Below are 23,535 nucleotides of genomic sequence, written 5' to 3'. Positions count from 1 at the left end.
TTTATTGTTACACCCCTGATTTATATTCATAGCTGCTACTGAACATTTAAAAGTCTAAAATATATTAGCATCCTAGAAAAAAGCCACATTAGTGTTCGTAAAAACACGAGGAGGTATTTTATTATGATTAGAACTTCATGACAAGTTACTGTGTGTTTACAGTCTTGTTTTGCATTAAAAAATACAAAACACAAAAAACAAAAGTCACAACAATAAACAGAACCCAGTGTCCGTTCGTCTGTTTGTTGTTGTGGTTGGATTCATTTCTGCTTTTAATTCATTTTAGGTTATGAACTCTGCAGAGCATTGTCTCAGTCTGTACTACATCCTACTCAATCGTCTGTCTGTCTGCGTCCAGACGATTTGTTTTGGGATTTTTAAGGGAATTAAATGTCCCCACATTGAACGGAAAACTGTTAAACTGCCTTATCCTTGCTCCACCAACAAGTCTGTTGTTTCATAGCTACAGTTGAAAGGCTGAACAACTGAGTTTATGTCTTGAATGCTTAAAGTTAGTGTGTGCTATTAATTTCAAATTATAGGGCCAAAAGTTTGTGGACACGCCTAATTCCTAAGGAGGTGTTTCAGCCACACCCATTGCTAACAGACCACAGCCATGCAATCTCCATAGACAAACGCTGGCAGTAGAGAGAGTCGTACTGAAGAGCTCAGCGGCTTTGAACGTGGCACTGTCATCTTTTCTCTAAGCCAGTTTGTTACATTTCTGCCCCAGTCAGATCCGCCTTGTATACAAGTTCATTTGCACGAACAGATATCTCCATGGTAACACTTTCTATGAATGTCACCTTTGCAAGCATCTATAAACACATTTATAACATGTTATCATGTATTCATAAGGCATTATAAACATGGTTATAAATATTTATAAGAAAGAATTGTACAGCCATTTGTATTATGCATTATGAATTGTTAATATAATGCATTATAAATAGTGTTAATAACATGTTATAATGTCAGTGCCAATGAAGTCAGTCCCAGCTTGGAGAGCGTAAAGTAAAGACAAATACCAAGCTAACGGTGGTGTACATTACCTTTCCCACATTGGGTAAAACACTGATGGCAGCTCTAGTTTAAACTCTGACATTTGAAGCCTGTAATGTGCTTTACTGTGAATGTTTTAGTGTTTCAGTAAATCCTTCAGTAAATACTTCAACTTGAAGCCTCACTCTGAACACTGGAGGAGGCTTTAGTACAGTACGCTTCACTTTACTTAGAGCGGACAAATACGACTTATGAGCTCTCATAATTTGTTATGATCAGTACTTATAATGTATTATGTTAACAATTCTTAATGCATAATAAACATGGCTATAATGTATAATGCATTTTTATACATATTTATAGCCATGTTTATAATGTCTTATGCATGCATTATAACATGTTATGAATGTGTTTATAGATGCTTACAAAGGTGACATTCATAGAAAGTGTTACCCTCTCCATTTTAATGAATTTTCATAAATCATGTTTTTTCACTGTGAAAGCCAGATAATATCATTCAAACTGCAGTTGGGTTGTTTTGATTGAGTGAAAATAAAACAAAATACAGGTAAGTTACAAGATTAAACCTATTGACTTTTTTTTATTTAACCCTCTTCTGCATGCATTAAGAGAGCAATTAAAAAAAAAAACATATTTAGTTCACTTTTCTTGCATAAAATTATTCTTGATTTACTTTTTTTCAGACCCAATTATTAAATTCAACAGCATAATGTGTGCAGGGGTCCTTTTGGAGTATGTTGCCTTGAGGCAACATTGTGCAACAATGGGAAGAAATAATATAGAGCTGTATTCCCTCAAGTGGTGAGACCTGGTTTGTGACTGGCTAAATCCATTCCACTGTTGCACAAAGTTGCTTCTAGGCAACAAACATATTTCTGCAAAATCTCATAACAAAAAAAAATGATACTGAACATTAAAAAAGAGGTTTAAATGTGCCCACTAAGAGATAGTATGACCAAGTACATGCTTTTTATTGACTTACTCAAACTTCTCAATTTATTGTTAACCCTATCATTGTCCTTAAATGTTTATAACATTATTGTAAAGTCAGGAAAATGAGTTTTTTACACCCAAAAATTGCACTTAACATCCAGTATGAACTGTGCACACATGGCTGAATCCAAAATGGTTCTTTGTTAGACAAATCAGAACTCCAGTGGCCAGCACAGAGCCCTGACCTCAACCCCACTGAACACCTTTGGGATGAACTGGAACATCAATTGCGAGCCAGGCACTCTCGTCCATCATCAGTGTCTCACCTCAAAATGCTCTTTTGACTGAATGATGGCCACAAATTCCCAGAAACACACATCAAAATCTTGCAGAAAGCTTCCCAGAAGAGTAGAGGCTGTTGTAGCCAAAAAGAGGGGGAACTCTATATTAACGTCTACGGTTTTGGAATGGAATGCCCAACAAGCTCTTTTAGGCATGATTGTCAGGTGTCCACATACTTTTGGCCACACAGTGCACTGGCTAATATTGTCTTTCCATGTTAAAGATGCATTTTGTTTTCAAAAACGTTTTATATCTATGCTGAGCATCCCTTAACCAATGCTCTTCAAAGACTTCCAATTAATCATTACTAAAATCCCCGAACTTCCCTGTTGTCTTGCTCACCTCTGTATCCACATCTGTCTGGGTTGCTGGTTTCAAGATGAGTAAAAGAAGTGCTCCTAGGCTCACAGGAAGACCAAATATGACATTTAAAGGTTTTGCCAGCTATACAGCCAAGAGGATGAGTCTACCAGGAAGCTATGAGGGTCCGGCCTGGCTAAACAAACCTTAAAATAAACGTTTTCTTTCTTGAACGATGCAGACAGTGAGGTCATAAGGCTTCATACTCGTGATTGGTTGTGTAAACATCTGTTTCTAAGCAACGGTCGTTCCAGTCGTGCGCGACTGTCCCGCGGCGATGACCCCGGCCGTCTCCAGTGAGTGACTCCAGAGTGCGTCACACATCCACAGAGAGAAAAGCGAGAGAGCGGTGAAAGAGTCCTGACATGTTTGTGCTTGTGTTCTATTGGTGTGTTTTCTGCGCTAAGTGCTCTATATTTGCTCATCTCATTAAAACTGCTTTACTCCACCTGAAGCTGACCATAAAACAAACTCCTCTGGAATGCGCTTTAAGGCCTGCAAAGAGTAGCAACATCAGCAAATCCACCAGCTTTGCTAAATGGACTGTAATTACATATGCCCCATTCAAACGTTCGGAATCAATGTTTCCAATAATAAAAACAACGATTTAGTTGAAGATAAAGGTATAAAATGAGGATAATACAATAATCCTGTGCTCAAAACTAAATACGATTGGTGGGAAACGAGTTGCTCAATCAGTCAAACAGTGAATCAATAAAACTACTTACATCCCTTTACTGCATTGTGTTGCCCTACGGCAACAGTGGCTTTTGTTTCTTGCAACATAAAAGTCCATTTTTCCATTGGGACAGGCTTTATGTGTAAACTTATGCATAAATATATAAACATAAACATTGAATTACACGCATTAATATTTATACACATACTTTGAGAGTACTTCAGCAGCCAGGCTAAGAAAAAAGTGCATAACTTTTTTCAGAAATATAACCAGTTTAGATGATGGGTTTTGTGTAAAACCGATAAAATTTAATTGTTGCCATATGGCAACAGCATGTAACACTGGAACTGCTATCTGCAATGCATACAAAGGGGTGAAAGAGTGTACTGCCATTGGACTCACTGGACAATGGTAGGCTATTGGATAACTCCCATTGTGTGTGCCAGCTGCAGTTCAATTGTCACATGCTGTTGCCACGTGGCAACAAAATTCAAAGTATCTCCTGAAAAATCAAATTTTTCAAAACTTTAATATTCTGCAGGCTTATGATTCAGCTACTATGAGAGCAAGGAGTGTGGGCCCATATTCAACCTTTGCTAGTTAAGGGGTTAAATTGATTTGACATAGCCAAGTTACTGTTCTTTAATTTCTGCTTATTATTATTTTTTGCAAAAAAATAATACCATAATAATACCAAACACCTAGCAACCACTAGAAATGCCATGGCAACCACATAATAATACTCTAGCAACCACCTGGAACATCACAAAAAGCCATTTGGCAAACCCCTAGCAACCACCACAAATACCACAGCAACCACCTAGCAACACCCTAACAACCACCCCCAAAACCATAGCAACCAAATGGGTTAACATATGAACCACTTAGCAACACCCTAGCAACTACCTAAGATACCATAGCAACATCCTAGCAACTAGCTGGAGCACGATAGCAACTGCATAGTAACACCAATACCATGGAATACCATGGCAACCTCCAAGAAACACTCTAGCAACCACCTGGAATAACTATATGAACCAAATTAAGTTATTAAACACAATCAACAGCCTAGCCAACTTAAAGAACATTCATGAGCTTTCACTATCAAGCTGGGTGCCCCCTTCAATGTGAACTTTGGGGCAGTCGTGGGCCCTTGAGCAAGGCATCTAACCCCCAACTGCTCCCCAGGCGCTGTGGATAGGGCTGCCCACCGCTCTGGGCAAGTGTGCTCACTGCCCTCTAGTGCGTGTCTTCACTGGGGTGTATGTGGTGTTTCACTGCACGGATGGGTTAAATGCAGAGGTGAAATTTCCCCATTGTGGGACTAATAAGGGTCACGTAAGCTAATTAAGCCATTTTCAATTTGAAACATCAAATTTTATGATATATATTTTTTTATGTAAATATCATAACTCATGCACTAAACAGCCATGCTTTTATTAGCTGTACAACACACTCACCCTGTTCTTGGGTTTGGCCCCGGGGGTCCCACTCAGCCCCGTGGAGGACAGTGATGATGACGACTGATGATGAGGAGTGTTCAGAGAGCGCAAAGAACTGGACAGACTTTCGTCTCCATCCAGAGACTGTAAATCCACTTCCTGTTTATATCAAGGACACAAACAGTAAACAAAAGCTCCAATCAGGACTCACCCAAAGATCAGGTCTGGATGAGAATAACTGATCGCTGGGAGATCTGCTTAAAAGTGTTACTCACGGAGATGATGCGTCTCTTGAGGGTGGGTGTGCCATTGTTTGTGGGGGCGGAGCTTAGAGCACTCTCGATCTCCTGGTCCAGTTGGTCAAGCTTCATTATGAGCAGAACCATGGAGTCCAAACGAGACCGCTCCTTCTCTCTGTCCTCTCGAGAACTCTGAAATACAACACATACCTTCATTTCTATTTGTGCAAATGGTGCTTATAAGGCTAATAAAGCTGGATGTGGAAGCTTATGCCTCACCAATTAGCATCATGCTAACTGCATATGTAAATCATCACTGTGGAGTTGTTCAGGAATCTCTAATAGACTTGCTTATGTGGTTCTGATATTGTATAATATACTGTTATCTATAAACATCAGACAGATTAAAAATAGTAGCATTTTAATGCAGGAAATTACCATTTTGTACAAGTCAAACTTTTTTTTTTTAACTGTGGTCATAAAAATACCCAAACAAAACATAAATATAGCTGTTTAAACAGGGTTTTATTTTAACATCGTTTCAACTTTATTGATAGTTTAGCTCCGCCTACATTTGGCACAACCACATCATTTCATATATTAATAAAAAAACATTCTGAATCAAACTGTGTCTATTTCCTTTCCCAAACATGGTGCATGTTTTCTAAGAATGCAGTTTTATGCTGATTCTTAAAATCATATATATATATTTTTTTAAAGTCAGCTTTTCTCTACATTCAGAACCAAAACCTTGAACACTTGCATTCCTAAAATTTGGCATGACCATTCCTAACCTTATCCTGAAGCACATTACAAAAGGATTTCCCAAAATATTGCTAATAGCTGGATTTATGCTAGATTTTGTTCAACAAAAATGATCTAAAGTTGTTCTTCTACAGCATGAGAGGGAATACTGTGCTCTTGATTAACCAGTAAAACAAGACTAAACAATACACAAAAATGATTCAAAGGAGTGTCTTTGTCACAATGAAATGAACATATTAATTCTGATATCCAAAGGCCATATTTTTAATTTATAAAACAATTGTTTTGGAAAATTTAAATCCAAAAAAAAAGAAATATGGTAACACTTTTCTCTGCTACATACCATTGACATAACTATGCCATAAGCATGTCGTGACAGATTTCATATTGCCAAAAGTATGTGGACACCTGACCACAACACCCATATGAGCCTGTTGGTCTTCCCATTCAAATGCCAATTTCATGAGCCTTAATATGGAGGTCCCCCCTTTGCGGCTATAATGGCCTCCACTCTGATGTGAAGCTTTCTACAAGGTTTTGGAGAGTGTCTGTGGGAATTTCTGCCCATTCGGTAAAAAGAGCATTTGTGAGGTCAGCAACTGATGTTGGATAAAAAGGCCTGGCTCAGAATCAGAGCTCCTCTAACTGTTGGAAGCATGTAATTGTCAAAAATGTTGTTGTATGCTGCATTAACATTACCCTTTTAAACCCAGGGGCCCAATCCCTGAAAAACAGCCCCAGCCAATTATCCGTCCTCCACCAAACTTTACTGATGGCACTATACATTCCAGTAGATGGCGTTCTACATCATCCACCAAACCCAGATTCATCCATCAGACTGCCAGAAAGTGAAGCATGATTCACCACTCCAGAGAAGGTTGCCACTGCTGCAGAGTCCAGTGGCGGCGTGATTTACACCACTCCTTTTACACCACACCAGTATTCTTAGGCTTGTGTGCAGCTGCTCAGCCACGCAAACCCAAGTCTAACACAGTTCTTGTGCTGATGTTGCTTCCAGAGGTAGAACTCTGTAGTGAGTGATGCCACAGAGGACAGGCTTCAGCCCTACTGTTTGAGTACCACTTCGTGGCTGAGATCTTGTTGCTCCTAGATTCTTCCATTTCTCAATAATAGCACTTACAGTTGTCTAGGGCAGACGTAGCAGATATGGCACCTTACCACAGTCCCATGTTAAAAGTCACTGAGCTCCACAGTGCGACCCATTCTACTGTACAGTGTTTGTCTATGGAGATTGCATGGCTATGTGCTTGATTTTATACCCTTGTTAGCAATGGATGTGGCCATTAACTGTAATTACAAACATCATAATGTTGGATGGAATGATAGCTTAGCTGTCATGATGTCGAAGATCATGGCATCTATTTTGCCGATTAACGTTAATTTTAACATGATGCTGATATATCATGAAAAAATTCTGTTATGACAACATACGACATCGTCCATGACATGTTTATGTCATGGTTAGTCAATGGTCAGTGTTATCAAGATGTATTAAAAGGGAGTCATTGTTGTACTTAAGCTACATTAGCCTCATAGCTTCAGTGCTGGCATGAATGGATCAGACACAGCAGTGCAAAACTGGAGTTTTTAAACACTGTGTCCACTCACTGTCCACTCTATTAGACACTCCTACCATGTCAGTCCACCTTGTAGATGTAAAGTCAGAGATGGTAGCTCATCTGCTGCGGCACAGTTTGTGTTGGTCATCCTCTCATCCTTCATCAGTGGTCACAGGACGCTGCCCACAGGACGCTGAGGTGTTTAAAAACTCCAGCAGCACTGCTGTGTCTGATCCACTCGTACCAGCACATCACACACTAACACACCACCACCACCACGTCAGTGTTACTGCAGTGCTGAGAATGATCCACCACCCAAATAGTACCTACTCTGTGAGGGTCCATGGGGGTCCTGACCACTGAAGAACAGGGTAAAAGGGGGCTAACAAAGTATGCAGAGAAACAGATGGACTACAGTCTGTAACTGTAGAACTACAAAGTGCTCCTATATAGTAAGTGGAGCTGATAAAATGGACAGTGAGTGTAGAAACAAGGAGGTGGTCATAATGTTATGCCTGATCGGTGTATGTATTGCATTAAATGGGGTAATAAGAGTTGGGAAGTCAGAGAACCACAGAAACACTAGGATGAGAGGGATAAGTGAGAGAAAGAGAAAGAGAAAGAGAGAGAGAGAGAGAGAGAGTGGGAGGAAAGAGCTGTTCCAGTGCCAGCCATTCTTGCAGGAGGGGCACTGTACTGGCGTTTGCCCTGTGAGTGACCCACGCCAAAACAAACACACCAACACAATGCAGAATAGTGTGCGAAGGACTTACGTTTATGCTGTGGTATTCGACCTTAATGCGTTTTAGATGGCCTGTCTATCACACACTCACACATACACATACATAAGGCTAATATCGCAACACTGTACCCAGTTAGCCTCTCACACTGGGCCAGAATGTATTTATTGATGAGTCAGTGAGCTCAGTTTAAAATGACCACTATAGTTTAACATAATAGTTACAGCATCTAGAATGTCCAGCAGTGTTTAAAAGATTGGAATCACTGTTTTGAATGATATAAAACCAAACTTTGCTGTAGACACATATATAAAATGATTGTTATAATGCTATTTTTCTATAGGTTTTAGGTAATCTGTAGAAGCTCAAAAACATTTTGATGGTCGACGGAGCTGTAGATGACTCCATAATGATTGAAAAATAGCATCAAGAATGACGTTTCAACAAAATTAATATCCAGATTGCCTCACATAATGAAATCTTACCAATCAAAATGCTACATATAGTAATTTTACATCAAGATTTGACTATAAATAGATACTTACCATTTATTATTTAGTAACGACTATCTTATTACCATGTTATAACTTGTTATTTCTCCCAAAATGCTTTACATGAGTGAGTAAACCATCAGTTTATGTTTACTATATTTCAGTCTACACTGTCTGGGTCAGACTTTTAAAACAGATGGTTCTTCACATGTTCTTAGTATAAAGGCAATGGTTCTGTTTAGAACTGTGAGTTGTATATAGATCCATTTCATTTTCATGGTGAAAATGCTCTTCAGATTGATGGAGAACGTGTTATAAATGGATCTATATGGAACCTTTGAAAGTGGTTCTATATAGCAACCAAAAAGCGTTCTGCTATTGTTACAAGCTTCACATCGTAAAAATAGAAGAACCCTTTTGGTGCTATATAGATATCATTTTCAAAAAGAGCTCTAAATAGAACCATTGCCTTTACTAGGGAATCGTTGAAGAACCATCTTTATTTTTGAATAACAATTCTATGAAAAGTGACTGACTACTGCATACAAAGCTATGCAGTAGTTAGCACCCATAGCTAATGTGGTTTTGGTTAGCTATGGGTGCCAACCATGGTTAGCTATGGCTGCTAACTACTGTATATAAAGCTATGCAGTAGTTAGCAGCCATAGCTAATGTGGTTATGGTTAGTTATGGCTGCTAACCATGGTTAGCTATGGTTAGCTATAGCTGCTAATTACTGTATATACTGCTTTGCAGTAGTTAGCAGCCATAGCTAATGTGGTTATGGTTAGTTATGGCTGCTAACCATGGTTAGCTATGGTTAGCTATGGCTGCTAACTACTGCACATAAAGCTATGCAGTAGTTAGCACCCAAAGCTAATGTGGTTAGGTTTAGCTATGGCTGCTAACCATGGTTAGCTATGGTTAGCTATGGCTGCTAACTACTGCATATAAAGCTAGTCAGGAGCACTTAGCAATATGACCATAAGATCTTTCTGACTAGCTTCAAGGTACTGTTGGCTTACTCTTGAACTCCCTCGGTTAGCATGCCAATTCAGATGTTGAAGAAATGGTCAGATTTTTAGGTAATTGGCCAGACAGTCCTGTTTCACAGCCGGAGTAGATTTAGCACAACAGCGTCCTGCACAAATCGGTTAGCTTTGGGAACATTTTCTTACAGCATATTCAGCCAGAACAGGTTGTACTGTGCAAACACTGGAATTATACCCAGATGCATCTGAAACATTGTTGCTAATGTGTGAAATGTGATTATAGGTCATGAAGCTTTTCAGTAAGACATTCTGATTTTGGAGGGGTTTACAGTCTTTCCACTTCAGATAAAGCAATGACGAAAGACCACAGGAGGTTTTGGATCTGTACTCAAATGGAAAACATCTGATTAAGAATTGCTAAATCAAATGCTAATCAATGAATTGCTAAATTAAGAATTCCCTACGTTCCCATGGTCCTTTATATCATCCACTACTTAATATATCAATCAGTGAATGCTTTGGGTAAGAGTTTATTCATAAGCATTGTATTACATATGTACAAAGCAACACATGAACATCTATAAACCATTTATGTTAGCAATTTCAGCAATTTTTATGAAGTAAATGACATTATCTTGATATAGAGGACCATTAACTATAGCGATGGACATTTGTTCCATTTCTAACACTGTTATGTAGCATCATTCCCAGTAGAGACCCAGTTAAAAACACTACACACCAAGATTTTGATTGAAGATTTTGCTCATTTTAGCATTAAACTGGGCTTGAAATGGAGGCTAAACTGAGTTTGAACATACATGCTTTAATTTACACTACTAGCTTGCTAGTTAGCAAGCTAGTAGCTACATAGCTAGCCACCTAGCAGCAACAAAAAGAGGAGAGCAGTGCACCACGCAAAAAACAGACAAAGCTAGCTTATCTTAGTGAGCTAATTAGCCCACTGAGACCACACATTTAAAAAAAAAAAGATGGTGAAATGGTTCTTCACATTAAAGTGGAATGTGTTGCACATGGTTCTTTGACGAACCATTTTGAAAATGGTTCTATATAGCACCAAAAAACGGTTCTGCTATTGCTACGATGTCAAGCTTGCAACAATACAAAAACTCTTTTTGGTGCTATATAGAACCCTTTACAAAAAAGGTTCTATATACAACCATATACAGCACATTCTCCACCAATCTGAAGAACCATTTCTCAATGCAGAGAACCTTTTAAGCATGAAAAAAAAATAAAAAATACAAATGTAAACATTTGAAAAAAAAGCACTACAATTTGCAGAAGATGTTCAATTTAAGTGTGTTCTCTGCAGTGTGTTTGGGGGTGCCAAAACTTTTGCATTTAACTCCAGTAGGAGTATGGCCCTGAGAACATCGGCACTCAACGTTATTAGGCCAAGAAGCTAGTAGGCTGTGCTAACTTGCTGAGGTTTTGATGCAGGTCAACATGGTCACACTGCACTGTGTGATGCGCCTGGTCAAACTGCTTGACCCTCTGATGCCCCACTGTTGGCTTTCTAACACACAAATACTCCCTTGTGCTAATTGAAAGTCAGTCTGTTCAGCTCTGCTGTGATCATTAGCGTTTATTTGGTGCTACACAGTGTGAAATATTTGTGGGTTTATTCCAGAGGACAGCACAACACAGGTGTGTGTGTGTGTGTGTGTGTGTGTGTGGTGTGTGTGTGTGTGGGTGTGTGTGTGTAGGTGTGTGTGTGGGTGTGTGTGTGTGTGTGTGTGCCCTAATTCTGTGGTTTTGCTCAACGTTAATTTGGCACAATTTAATTAGTGTAAAGCAGCTGGTTAGCATTTTGCAGCGCTCTCATGCTAAATAAAAGCCAATTAACCTCTCTCTCTCTCTCTCTCTCTCTCTCTCTCTCTCTCTCTCTCTCTCTCTCTCTCATACAGCTGTGATTTGTCTCTCTTCACAAGTCTCTTTTTCATTTTATCAATCAGTAAAAATGGGTCATGGACACACGAGCTAGCAAGCTAGCAAACACATACAGTACAACAAGTCATCACGTGGCCTTCTGGGCAGTCTGAAAGCTCCATCTGTCCAGCTGCTGCTCCATTTATGGTCAGCTCAGATGGCCAGGCACTGCTCATTCAAATCACTTTTCATTTTAAAGTGGAAATTTGACCAAAAATGAAATGTACACTTTTCATAACAGGTTATTTATTTGTTTGTTTATTTATTATTATTCATATTCTTACTCTTGTTTTAACTATGATTATTTTATTTTTATTTGAGCCATTTTAATTCGTTTTTAGTTTCCTTTTTGATCTGATCCTCCTTTTGTTTTATTCCTCTTCTTTTGATTTGATTAACTTTTACATTTTAGCTATGCTTTCATTATTGTTTTCATATCTTCTACTGTATTTGTATGTATTTTTTATTATTGTTTCATTTTTTTAATCAGTTTTTATTAAATTTACTTTTATTATTTGATATGAGGTTCTTACACATTTCGAATCCCTTTTCCTGTATCAACTCAGCAACATTGTAAATGAGGGTCACCCTCAATGTTCTCAATGTTAAATAAAGGTTGATTGACTGATTGATTGAATGATTGATTGATTGAATGATAGCACCACCTCAAATGTAGTCAATCAGCTGAGACATGTTTGATGTCTCAAAGTCACTTCTTTATGGAGCTATGAGGCTAATCTAGCTAACATGGAATGGGAACCAATATCTAAACAATTAGCACAGGCTTCTGAAACATCAGCAGCTGCTACGTTAAAGCCTGAATTCTATCTGTATCTTAGTCAATGTTTATAGACAAATGTGGGTCATACAGTCTCAGAAAGTCTATTTAGAGACCACCAAACATCTCAACACAGTTCATGATGAGGTGAACATGTAGCAGTATGCTAATAAACATTCAGAGTTACGCCAAAGTTGCCTGTTTTCTTCTGGACCGGTAATTTTACTAGAAATTTCTGAGAACAGCGACCATGGAGGCTTCCCAACAAACACTAGTTCAATGCAATTGTGTTGAAGCAGTGCAGGCAGCATTACTGGAGGTGACTGTTCACTTTCGTCTAATACACATACCAAGATGATGCAACATAGGCAATGAAGTGAAAGGCCACACATTTTATCTCCTTGTTGTGATGTTAGCACTCATTAGCATTCAAACCATTCAAGTGTTTCAACCACCTCTGAACTAAAGGAGTTTAAATATGTACATTTGAAGGTGCAGAGTGATTTTTAGGGACCTATTAGCAGAAATGGAATAAAGTAAACAAAGCCATGTTTTCATTGGTGAATAATTGCCTGCAACTATGAACTTTTGTGTTTTCCTTAGTTTAGCATGGGTCCTTCATGTCTACATAGAGTCCTCTTCCAACAGAGGCCGCCATATTGTGCCGCCATGTATAGTAGCCCTGAATGGAAAAGCCTAGCTCTAGAATACTGGCTCTAAAAGGAACCTTTTGGTTTTCACACCGAAATGGCAACTTGGATTTGGTGGCACTGTAGCACCTTTTGGAAGACATAGAAAGAAAAATCAGTGGTTGCTGCCAGTGCTCGCTGACCGTTTTGTGTTGTGAGAAGTGTGAGAACCCAAATTTTGACAAATGGAGGATCATGCTTATTATTCATTACAAGAACAAGTAAAGGAGGGCAAATCTTCGTAGTAAAGAAGCAAAAACATGAAGACAGTGGCAGAAAACAAGGATGAACATTGGTTGTCTTTTCTCAGATGGAAATCGCTGATGAGGGACAAACGTTTTCAGAGTCACGCCAAAGTCGCCTGTTTTCTTCTGGACCGGTAATTTTAGCGTACCTATCTAAAGGCAATGTGGTTTTTTGATGGCAACAGTAGGTTCTACTACACATTTCGAAAGGCAGGGGTGAGGGAGGGGTGCTAAATTATTTGAAATCTGCAATCTCACCACTAGATGGCACAAAATCTTACACACGGCACCTTTAAGCTATAGATTAGAAACTGTCCAATAATTGTTCAAGGAAGATAAGCTGGTAAAGCAGAGTGTTTAAGCTAAATATACCCAGATTAGCACACAGCCGTTTTATGCCAACTGAACATTTGCTGAGATGTTTTCAGAAATGAAACGTAACAATGACGAAAATCAAATTTCACAAGAAGGTGAGGTGTCCCCAAACTTTTGACAGGTAGTATAATACAGCTTCCAGCTATGCTTTTATTTACAGTATATTTACCCTTTTTTTTTGTCTGTTGTATGTCTCTCTCTCTTTCTCTCCTCTCTGTTGCTCTCTGTCCATCTTTCCCTCTCTCTCCATCTCGCTACTCTCTCTCACCATCTCTCTCTCTCTGTCTCTCTCTCGTCTGTCTACTCTCTCTCACCATCTCTCTCTCTCTCTCTCTCTCTCTCTCTCTTTCTCTCTCTCTGTCTCAATCACTCTCTCTCTGTCTCTCTACTCTCACTCTCTCTCTGTCTCTCTCTGTCTCTCTCTCTCCTTCTCTAACTCTCTCTATCTCTCTCTCTTTCTCTCTCTGATAGCAGGTCAAACACTGACATCAGGTGGTGATTTACTGTTAAAACAATGAATGCAACCCACAAACACCAGTGACATGACACCTTTTTTTTCTTATCTGATTGTGATGTTGAAAGAATACTGACACTCTGATATTTCTCTTATTTCCTTTGTAAAAATGATTACACTGTTGAATCAGCCATATTCAGTTGAAACTCTCCACTTAAGATGAGCTTCTAAAAGACTAATAGACTAATGGACTGAAACTACTTAATCATTCTACCACCCCACAGGAAGAACCACACAGCTAACAACAAGATTTGTGCAGCATTTTTACAAGAAATCAAAATATATATATATATATATCAATAATTAGAATAAAAGAGAAAATGGAATGTAGTGGAGTAGCTAACAGATGCCCCTTGTCTTGAACTCTGAGCCATGGATTGGCAGGGGCAACACCAGGGGACAAATATTTTAAATAAAATATAAAGAGAGCCTGAATTGTTTAAACTTGCTAAATAAACTAGGCTGATCAACTCAGCAGACAGCTAACAGGCTAGCAGGCTAACATGCTCCTCTACTAATATCGAGGGTTAGGACAGTGTTAGCACTGTTAGCTTGATGCTAACACAACACAGAAAATCCCACAGAGGCGCTGGCAGAACTAACATTGCGGTGGTAATTAATCAGAATTGAATAAGCTACTTATAAGATGAAGATTTCTTCATTAAACACTGTTACATTGTCACATTCATTATTATGTGACATTTTATTTTAAAACCTTCATGAAATGAAAGAAGGACACAGTGATCAGTGACTTAACATTCTTGTTCAGTGGCCTACAGTTGTGTTTATTGGTGGAAGTACTGCTTATTGCAAATATTATTGTTATAATCTAATACAACATAAATGGTTCATTGAACATTGTTGTATTTTACTGTGTAGTATTTTGTCTCTGTTTTGTAAAAGGGTTGAGTTTCAGGCTGTTATACACCAAATGTGACATGGATTAATTAAACGAATATGTGAAATATTTAGTCTTGATTTGGGTTTGTTTTCTTTGTTTGTGTAATTTTGCCATTGTCGTTGTTTGCTCATCAACAAAAACAAACATTGGTAGGCATTGGGTACTTCCAGTGTTGGGACATAGAGAGCTGCTTTGCTTTATTCAGGCTGAAACTTTATGTTAAATGTTCGTAGCCCAGTTTGAGCCTCATTTGAGCTGCTGTCTGAGACATTAACTCCATCCATCCAGCAAATCAGAGGAAAAACGAATCCTATCCTATCCTTGGTAGACTACCGGGCAGATGTTAGGCATGCAGGCCAGACAGCTGCATATGGTTTTGCCTCATGTCTACATTTGTGAGCCAATTCTGGTGTGAATGTTGTGGGCCACAATGTAGTTGGGCCAGATTTGGGCCACATTCATTAGTTGTATTCTCTTTACGGTGTGTGGGCCAGATCTGAGCCGAGGACCCAGCCATACATCAGCCGAGAACAAACACAAAGATTAAGTTCAGATAAATTTTGCTAACTGGTTTTTGACGTTGATCAAAAAGTTATAGTTGTTGGGACATAGCCGAGCAGGCACTCTGCCTGTTGCCATACCAACACTGGAGTCAACAGGGATTGGTGGAGTGAGTTCATGTCTCTGGCAAAAGTTCACAAAAATCGAAGATTGGGTGAATAAAATAACATTGTATTTTTTGCCCATCTAAAAATTGCATTTGTTGTGCAAGGTATCATTACTTATACACAGGCTTGCATTAATTTGCTGACATCCAAATAAATTACACAAAACCTTGTGCTCAGTGTGAAGGCCTTTACAACGATTTTATTCCATTTAATGCCTAATGACCCACCTTAACTGTGATACAATCTCTGTTAAGCATGACTTACAGTGGATTATTGCAGCGCTAATCATGCCAAAAACAGCAAAACCAAAGCTGACATTATAACAGAATGACGGCAATTTCCATTTTGTCTTCCGTTACCTGATCCAGCATACACTTCATATTCACTTTGCATACTAAGGCTGCATATCCTTTACTCGGCTAACCTTTACTCTGACATTTACCCTGAGTGTTCAGCTCTCATTTTCAATCAGATAAGACCACAACTGATGGTTCAGTCAAACCGCTTTCTGTGTTTGGATGTAAATGCTGCATTAAAAACATTTCCCTGCAGACTGTGGGTGACTTTTTACATCTCGCTAGCACTTAATGTTATTTATTCTCCACTTAAATATGAGAAAAGCCCCAGAGCTACAACATCACCCAGAAAACCACTGTTTGGGAAGAAAAGCATATTAAATCTGGTTGTACCTGAGAGATCCTGTGCAGTAGAGTGAAAAATGAAATCAACAGCTTTGAATATGAAGTGGGGGGTTGCAAATACATTAATAAAAGGCATCCCTCATTAATAATAAAAACACAAAACCATATTTAATGGGTTTTTGCCCTGTCACTGGATCTTTTTTAGCACATAGTATGTATTATACATCATAGTGTGTCATACAGTGTCAGAAACCATATAATCAAGTCTATTAGAAATACTGATCAACTCCACACACTTTGAGGGTAGTATGTAAGGATTTAGGCTTGCAGTTAGCATGATGTTAATTGGTGGGATATAAGCTTTCATTGCTTTTTAGCTACACTAGCCTTGTAGCTCCAGAGCAAAACCAGAGAAGCAAACTTATGACACTAAACATGGCTTGATTACCTTTATTTTGGGGTTAGTGGGGGAAATTTGCCATCATTTTAAGCTTAAAAATAAGCTTGTCCAATAGAAAAGGAGGTCAGAGATGGGTTGACTGGATAATTTTACTTTGTGGTAAAATTATCTGGCTGTATGTTTTGTAAAAATGCCAGGATGATAACTGTGTTGGTTCATTTGTTTATTTCCTGCACCATATCAGAGAAACAGCAGGGGGAGCCAGAAATCAAAGGAAAAACAAAAAAACATCTCAAAATGTCAAAATCATCTCTAGAGTCCATCTGAAAGTTATAAATACATTCAAATATTCATCCAGAATCAAATTCTAAAATTAAAATTAACATCCAGAATGAAGTTCTAATAAAATGAATATCCAGAGTTCTAATAACATTACTATTCAGAATTAAGTTAAAATAAAGTTAATGTCACGAATTTTATATAAACAAAACTAATATTCAGAAGAAAAATGTAATTAAATTTACATTCAGAATGCCTCTTATTTCAAAACTATGACATACTATATTATATTATATATTATAAATTTCACCATTTATCATTATTAGAATCAATATTAAATTATGTAAACTTCAGATATATTACCATCTATAGTTTATCACCAAAGAACATTTAACATTGTTCAAAAATACCCAATATTCAACAAAATATCTAAAAATCCTATTTAATGTCTAGTTGATAACATTTAGGTCAACAGTACAAGTTATGGTTGTATAAAAACCAAAAAAGTCATTGTTAACATGTTATTAATGGATTATTAATATGTAATTCATGTGCGGAATGTAAAATATAAGAAGTGTATGTAGGGAATCTTACAGCTGAATATCAGTGAGTCCTCAGTCTCTCAAACTCTAATATAGTTTGAAATATTTTGTGACTGCTCTTACATTTATTTTCCATTTAGTGCTAAATTAGCCTGTCAGAGCTACTGGACATAAACACACACACATACCAAGTCCTAAACAAATAAGAGCTGTGTGTAGGCCCTGTCAGTAAACAAACAGCATGACAGACAACAACAGCAATGCTGACAACAGCATCTTTGATAATCACTCTAATAGGAAATTCCTGTTTTTCAAGCATTGCAGCATTATCTGGTTTTCCATCTGTTTTTCGGTTGTCTTTATTTATTTATTTGCTTTTTGTCTTCAGGACTTTCCTAAAGCTACTTCCTGTTTGGGGACAAGAACGTTCCCACACCAATGTGTTTCCCACAGTGCACCTCTCAGCCTCTTTCCCACCGATCTCAGGAGAACTGAAAACTGGTTGAAGACTCTGACTGGATGCTGCATGCTAATATAATGCATCTCAATTGAATGAACTTAATGGAAAATGCATATATACTTTTATATTTGTATGTACTTTATATTTATTTTTAATGTTTTAATGGACATTAAGACTACCTCCTCATTTCTACACTCATTTTCCATTTTGTCAGTTCTACAACATTGTAGTTCTACAGTTACAGACTGTAGTCCATCTGTTTCTCTGCATACTTTGTCACCCTCTTCTTCAGTGGTCAGGACCCTCACAGGACCTTCCACAGAGCAGGTACTATTTGGGTGGTGGATCATTCTCAGCACGGCAGTAACACTGACGTGGTGGTGGTGTGTTAGTGTGTGTTGTGCTCGTATGAGTGGATCAGGTACTCACTCACAGGTACTAGATCCACTCACTGTCCACTCTATTAGACACACTTGTCAGAGGCCACTGAGAGGAACAAAAACTCAAAAGAAAAAAACATGAAGAACATGAAGAACCACTGAGAGGAGTCAAGACTCAAATGTAAAAAACTCCCTAAGAGCAATGTCCAAACTTCAAGTTCAATAGAGCCAAAGCTAAAAAGGAGAAACTACCTAAGAGGATCAAGAAGAACCACTGAGAGGAACCAAGATGCAATAGGAAAAACACCCTAGGAGCATGAGGGAGAAACATTCAGAAGAACCAAGACCTGAATCAAGGCTAAAAAGGAGAAAGAATCAAGAAGAGGAACCAAGCCTCCAAAGAAAAACCTCCTAAGAGTATGAAGATAAAACATGGACAGGAGTCAAGAACCAAGTAAGAGCAAGACTTTTTTTATTGATCTTTTATTTGATTTGATTCAAACACTAAAAGGAACCAAGACACAAAAGGGGAACTCATCCTCCTCTGGGCTGCACCAGACAGTGCACTTAAGATACAAGCACGAAAAGCTTACATGCAGGAACAGTTAAGATCTTTCAGATGAACTGATTCCGGACGAGCCCCCACCTTATGTTACGCTGTGAAGAGTTAAGGCAGGGGTGCACAACTCTGGTCCTGGAGGGCTAGTGTCCAGCAAAGTTTGGAGGTTTCCTTACTTGAACACACTCAGTAAACCTGGCAACTAACAGATAAGTGCAATCAGGTGTGTTTGAGCAGGTAAACCACCAAACTGTGCTGGCCACCAGCCCTCCAGGACCGGAGTTGTGCACCCCTGGGTTACGGCATAAAAATCAAGACTATACATAAAACTATCACCAATCCAACTATTGGCCAGACCAAAACACAAGAGAAATACATATTGTTGCTGTCGGAAGAAAACCTTGTATCTCCATTTTTGATGTTTTCCAGTTTTTGACATAATTTGAAAATACCTGGACTAAAAGAAATGACCCAAAATGACAAAAAAGTCTGGTTCCATTGACTTGCATTAAAAGAAAAGTAGGTTTTTTCCTTCTCCTGAAAAGTTACCAGTTTGGAGATACTAGGTTTTCTTCTGACAACAGCAATATAAGAGAGCACAGCTTGATTTTAATTTTATATCCTTGGCCTCTTGGCGGGTGGTTGGTATAGTGTAGTGGGTAACACCTCTGCCTTCTACACTGTAGACTGGTGTTCAATCCGCCTGGTTAAGCATATTACACTATACCAATAAGAGTCCTTGGGCTAGACTCCTAACACTACCTTCAACCACCTGTATAAAATGATCAAACTGTAAGTCGCTCTGGATAAGAGTGTCGGCAAAATGCCGTAATTGTCCTCAAAGTCTTCAATATAGTTAGGGAAATGCTTCAGGGATGATCTACTGAAAGCAATCTAGGAGTAAATATGTAACTAATCATGAAAAGCAAAATGCAATCATTTAACCTGACGTCCCACCTAAAAACAACAGAAAAGCCATGAGAAGTTTGAGTTAGGAGGGTTGGAGAAGTGCAGGTGGTACTGGCATCGAGTTCAACCATCCACAAACCAACAGGTTTTCCAGAGTCATTTTGTGCCAGCCACAATCTGTGCTCAGAAAACTGGACAGTAGTGGATTACGAAGTGCTTACGCCAGCCCCCAGATTCCCCACTAAACCTATTTACCCAAGTAAATGAGCCAGACTCAGGCGTAAGCATTTGGCCAAGTTAGTGGACATGCTTTTCACAAGTCATGTGACTCCAGCAGATGTCTGAAGGACAGAAGGATGTTTCAGTGTGACCTAATTATCCTGCTGGACATCACTGAATAGGGCTTCTACTTCCAGAATCTGTGACTTTCACACACACCTTCAGTACACCAGCCAAAAGTCTGGACACACCTGATTGAATACATGTCCTTCAAAATCTTACAGCCTTAACCCAAATGTAATTGAGACATGTTTGGTGTCTCTAACTTATATCTCACACAATTAAAAAGATGGTTGTTCAAGGGTTCTTTAGTAAAGTCAATGGCTCTGTATAGAACACTCAAAGAACCATATGCATGTTTAAATGGTGAAATGGTTCCTCAGATCGATGGAGAATGTTTTGCGCTGCTTCATAGCCCAATGCTCCCCCCTCTAGCCTATGCTTGGCTTTGGGCATGGTGACCAAGGCTTATGTGTAGCTGCTCCAGAGTGCACCATTCTATTGGTCAGTCCTTTTCTATGGGGGTCATACAATCTTTGAGTGCTTAGTTGGGGTGATATTACAGAAGCTTTCTATCTTTAGTCCTAAGTTAAGATCTGACAGGTCAAGATAAGATTTTATAGAAATTCATATTACAGAAGCAAATCTTAATATAGGAAATTTACCTCATCTTACAGCATCTTATCTTCGGTCAGGAAATCCTAAACTTCTCAATTGAGATCAATAATCAAGTATATCTGTTACCAAGCAACCGACAATATGTGCACAGCCAAAATGTAAACACTTAAAAATAATGTTAAAAATGTAAGTCAGTTAGCCAGACAGCTGCCATTACTGATGTAACAAGGTCAAAACAAAACTAACATGCAAAAAACTGGATTATGAATACTGTAAGAGCGCCCCCTGCTGTTTAACAGAGCATCTCTGCTCTGCAATTTCAGTTTCAATTTCCCAAACGCTTTAGCTGACCATGCTAAGATTATCCCCTCTAATAAACAGACACATGTTCAGCTCTGTCTCCTCATCATTCACCACCATCACTGAGTGCGTTTACATGCACACAATAATCCAATCATAATCAGATTTCTGCAGTTATCTGATTATTCAAATGGTCACGTAAGCAGCATAGTCCAATCTAGAAATCTGGTTAAGAAATCAGATAAACAGGCTGGATTTTAGCTGAGTAATCAGGTTTCTCAGTGCATGTAAACTCTTACTCTGATTTCTTTCAGATTTCTCAGTCTGCACATGTGCAAGCATCGCTTCCATGAGACAGCAGCAAAAACACTTTTGGAGCGACACTGAAACCAAACACGTGTGTAATGAAATGAAGGATTTAAATATTCTTCATCTTCTGGATGATGTATGTTCATATTTTCAGGTAAAGTGGCACAATTTTTGTATTTTTATTTTAAAAAGCAGCGGCATGAAGTTTGAGTTTTACGCTACGTTTACGCCACATCTTCTTCTGTGAGTTTATCGGCCAGTTACAAAGCAGAAATCCGATTACTGTCTGACTCATGTAGACCAAGAGTTTCTTCGTTATCTGATTACTGAAATCTATGTAAACTCATTGATCAGATTACCGACGTAATCTGATTTTCTGTAGTTATCGTACACTCACTGTAATATTACATCTGATAAGTTTTCATCAACATTAACACTCGAAGGTAATAAGTGGGGACAGTGAGATCGTGTCTGCAGTGTCTGAGATTTTAAAAATCTTGAAAAGAGTTAGAAAAGAAAAGGTTCTTACAAGTCAAACCACTATTTTACAGTATAAATAAATATAACATCATTAGGCTGGTAAGAAACTATCCTGCCTGTCACAACTGCCTAAAAACAATAGAAATGGACAGTTAGGACACTGTTGGGGTTTATCCTAAAGTTAGGACGGCATTTAGAAGATTTAGTCTAGTTAGAATGATTGTGTAATACTGTTTTCTTATCTGGAGTTACTCTGTTATTCTGTAGAAGCTTCTGTCCTAAATTCGGTCCTAACTGAAGTCACCATGGTGACTAAACAGATAAGATATCATTTCAGAGATAAGACGTTTCTGTAATACAGCCCCTGTTTCCACAATAGGTGCACCTTAAAGTAGCTGAATTCACTAAATATATGGTGTATCCAAATACCTTTGGACAAGTAATGTAGATCAATTCCAAACGTGTTATTTCAGTTTTGATGTCTCCACTGTTATTCTCTGACGCTGTGGACTCTTCTGTGGGCAGTAGTTTGATGGTGGACTTCTAGATGGACCCAATAATGCAGGAAATTGTCCCTCCAGGGTATGGGAGCATTATCAGAGTGACTGCAGGACAATAATGAGGCCTATTTCATCTCTCCGTGGCTCTAGTGAAATTGATTTGACCCTGTTTTTGTTTTGTTTTTGAGTACACAATTACCCAGAGAAAAGGAAATAAAGACATTACCTACAACGCCCATTTCTGTTTATCAGATGAAGAAATGAATTTGAAAAATGTCACGTTGGTGAGTTTGTAAGAAACATACACCCAACGCACCGAAACTGCATTACAGTGGATGCTGTCTTGTAGCATTGTTGTTCTAGCGGTTCTGCATTGGGCTGTTAATATTAACTCAGCTTAATGTGTAGATAAAGTGTTACATTAACATAATTCAGTCCTTCGCTTTAGTTACTTTGGGCCATAACTGCACTGATGTAATATACTTTAGTGTAATGAAATGATGTGACTCAAGCAAATTCAATGCATCTATTTTTACAGTGAACATATCAGATGCCAGAATAGTAATGTCTGATATTGATGATAATCATATTCTTTTTTAAAATAGCACTTTCCATACTTGAAGAAGCACTTTATAAAGAAAAGATGAAACACAAAAATAATAAAAAGAAATAAACCCCTTAAAATTAGGAAAGGAATAAGAAAAAAACATAGATTAAACCATTTATTTTAAACTGAAAACATAAAAATCATATAAATCATAATAAGGAAGGATAAAGCCCAAATTTAATGCTTCTAAATTGTTTATTTACCCTGCACTAAGCTTTGTTCTGACCTGTATTAGAACATATTTGGAGCTCTGTTATGTGAAAAGCACTAATAATTGCACTATTCATTGTAATAATACACAATAAACACTTTGTTAGTACATTCTTATGCAAAGTATTAAGCATAAAGTAATCAATCTTTCAACCCTTATTTAAACTTTATTTAAAAGAGTAAATTGAGAGTGGAACTCAGTTTTACAATGTAGCCAAGCATTATACAAAAAAACAATAAAAAAGAGTAAATATAACAATAGAAAAGAGTAAATATAAATTTATGATAGTTGTAGTTATTATTATAGTTATAGTTATTATAGTGATCATAAAAATTTGGAAGCTTCAAATATGGGC

The 23,535-nt window shown here is 38.1% G+C and overlaps 1 protein-coding gene across 1 annotated transcript in view; it reads right to left on the bottom strand.

The window, feature by feature from the left end:
- dlc1 (DLC1 Rho GTPase activating protein) overlaps positions 1-23,535 on the bottom strand; it is a 163,177-nt gene that overhangs the window by 123,317 nt on the left and 16,325 nt on the right. Inside the window, exons 3-4 of the mRNA XM_036583570.1 lie at positions 5,055-5,210; positions 4,798-4,938 (exon numbers count right to left, since the gene is read on the bottom strand). Of these exons, the coding sequence (XP_036439463.1) occupies positions 4,798-4,938; positions 5,055-5,210 (297 nt within the window). The remainder of the gene's footprint in view (positions 1-4,797; positions 4,939-5,054; positions 5,211-23,535) is intronic.

The sequence above is a fragment of the Colossoma macropomum genome, unplaced genomic scaffold (genome assembly GCF_904425465.1).
Source record: "Colossoma macropomum unplaced genomic scaffold, Colossoma_macropomum, whole genome shotgun sequence".
Classification (NCBI taxonomy): Eukaryota; Metazoa; Chordata; class Actinopteri; order Characiformes; family Serrasalmidae; genus Colossoma; species Colossoma macropomum.
This window is presented reverse-complemented; position numbering and strand designations above follow the sequence as displayed.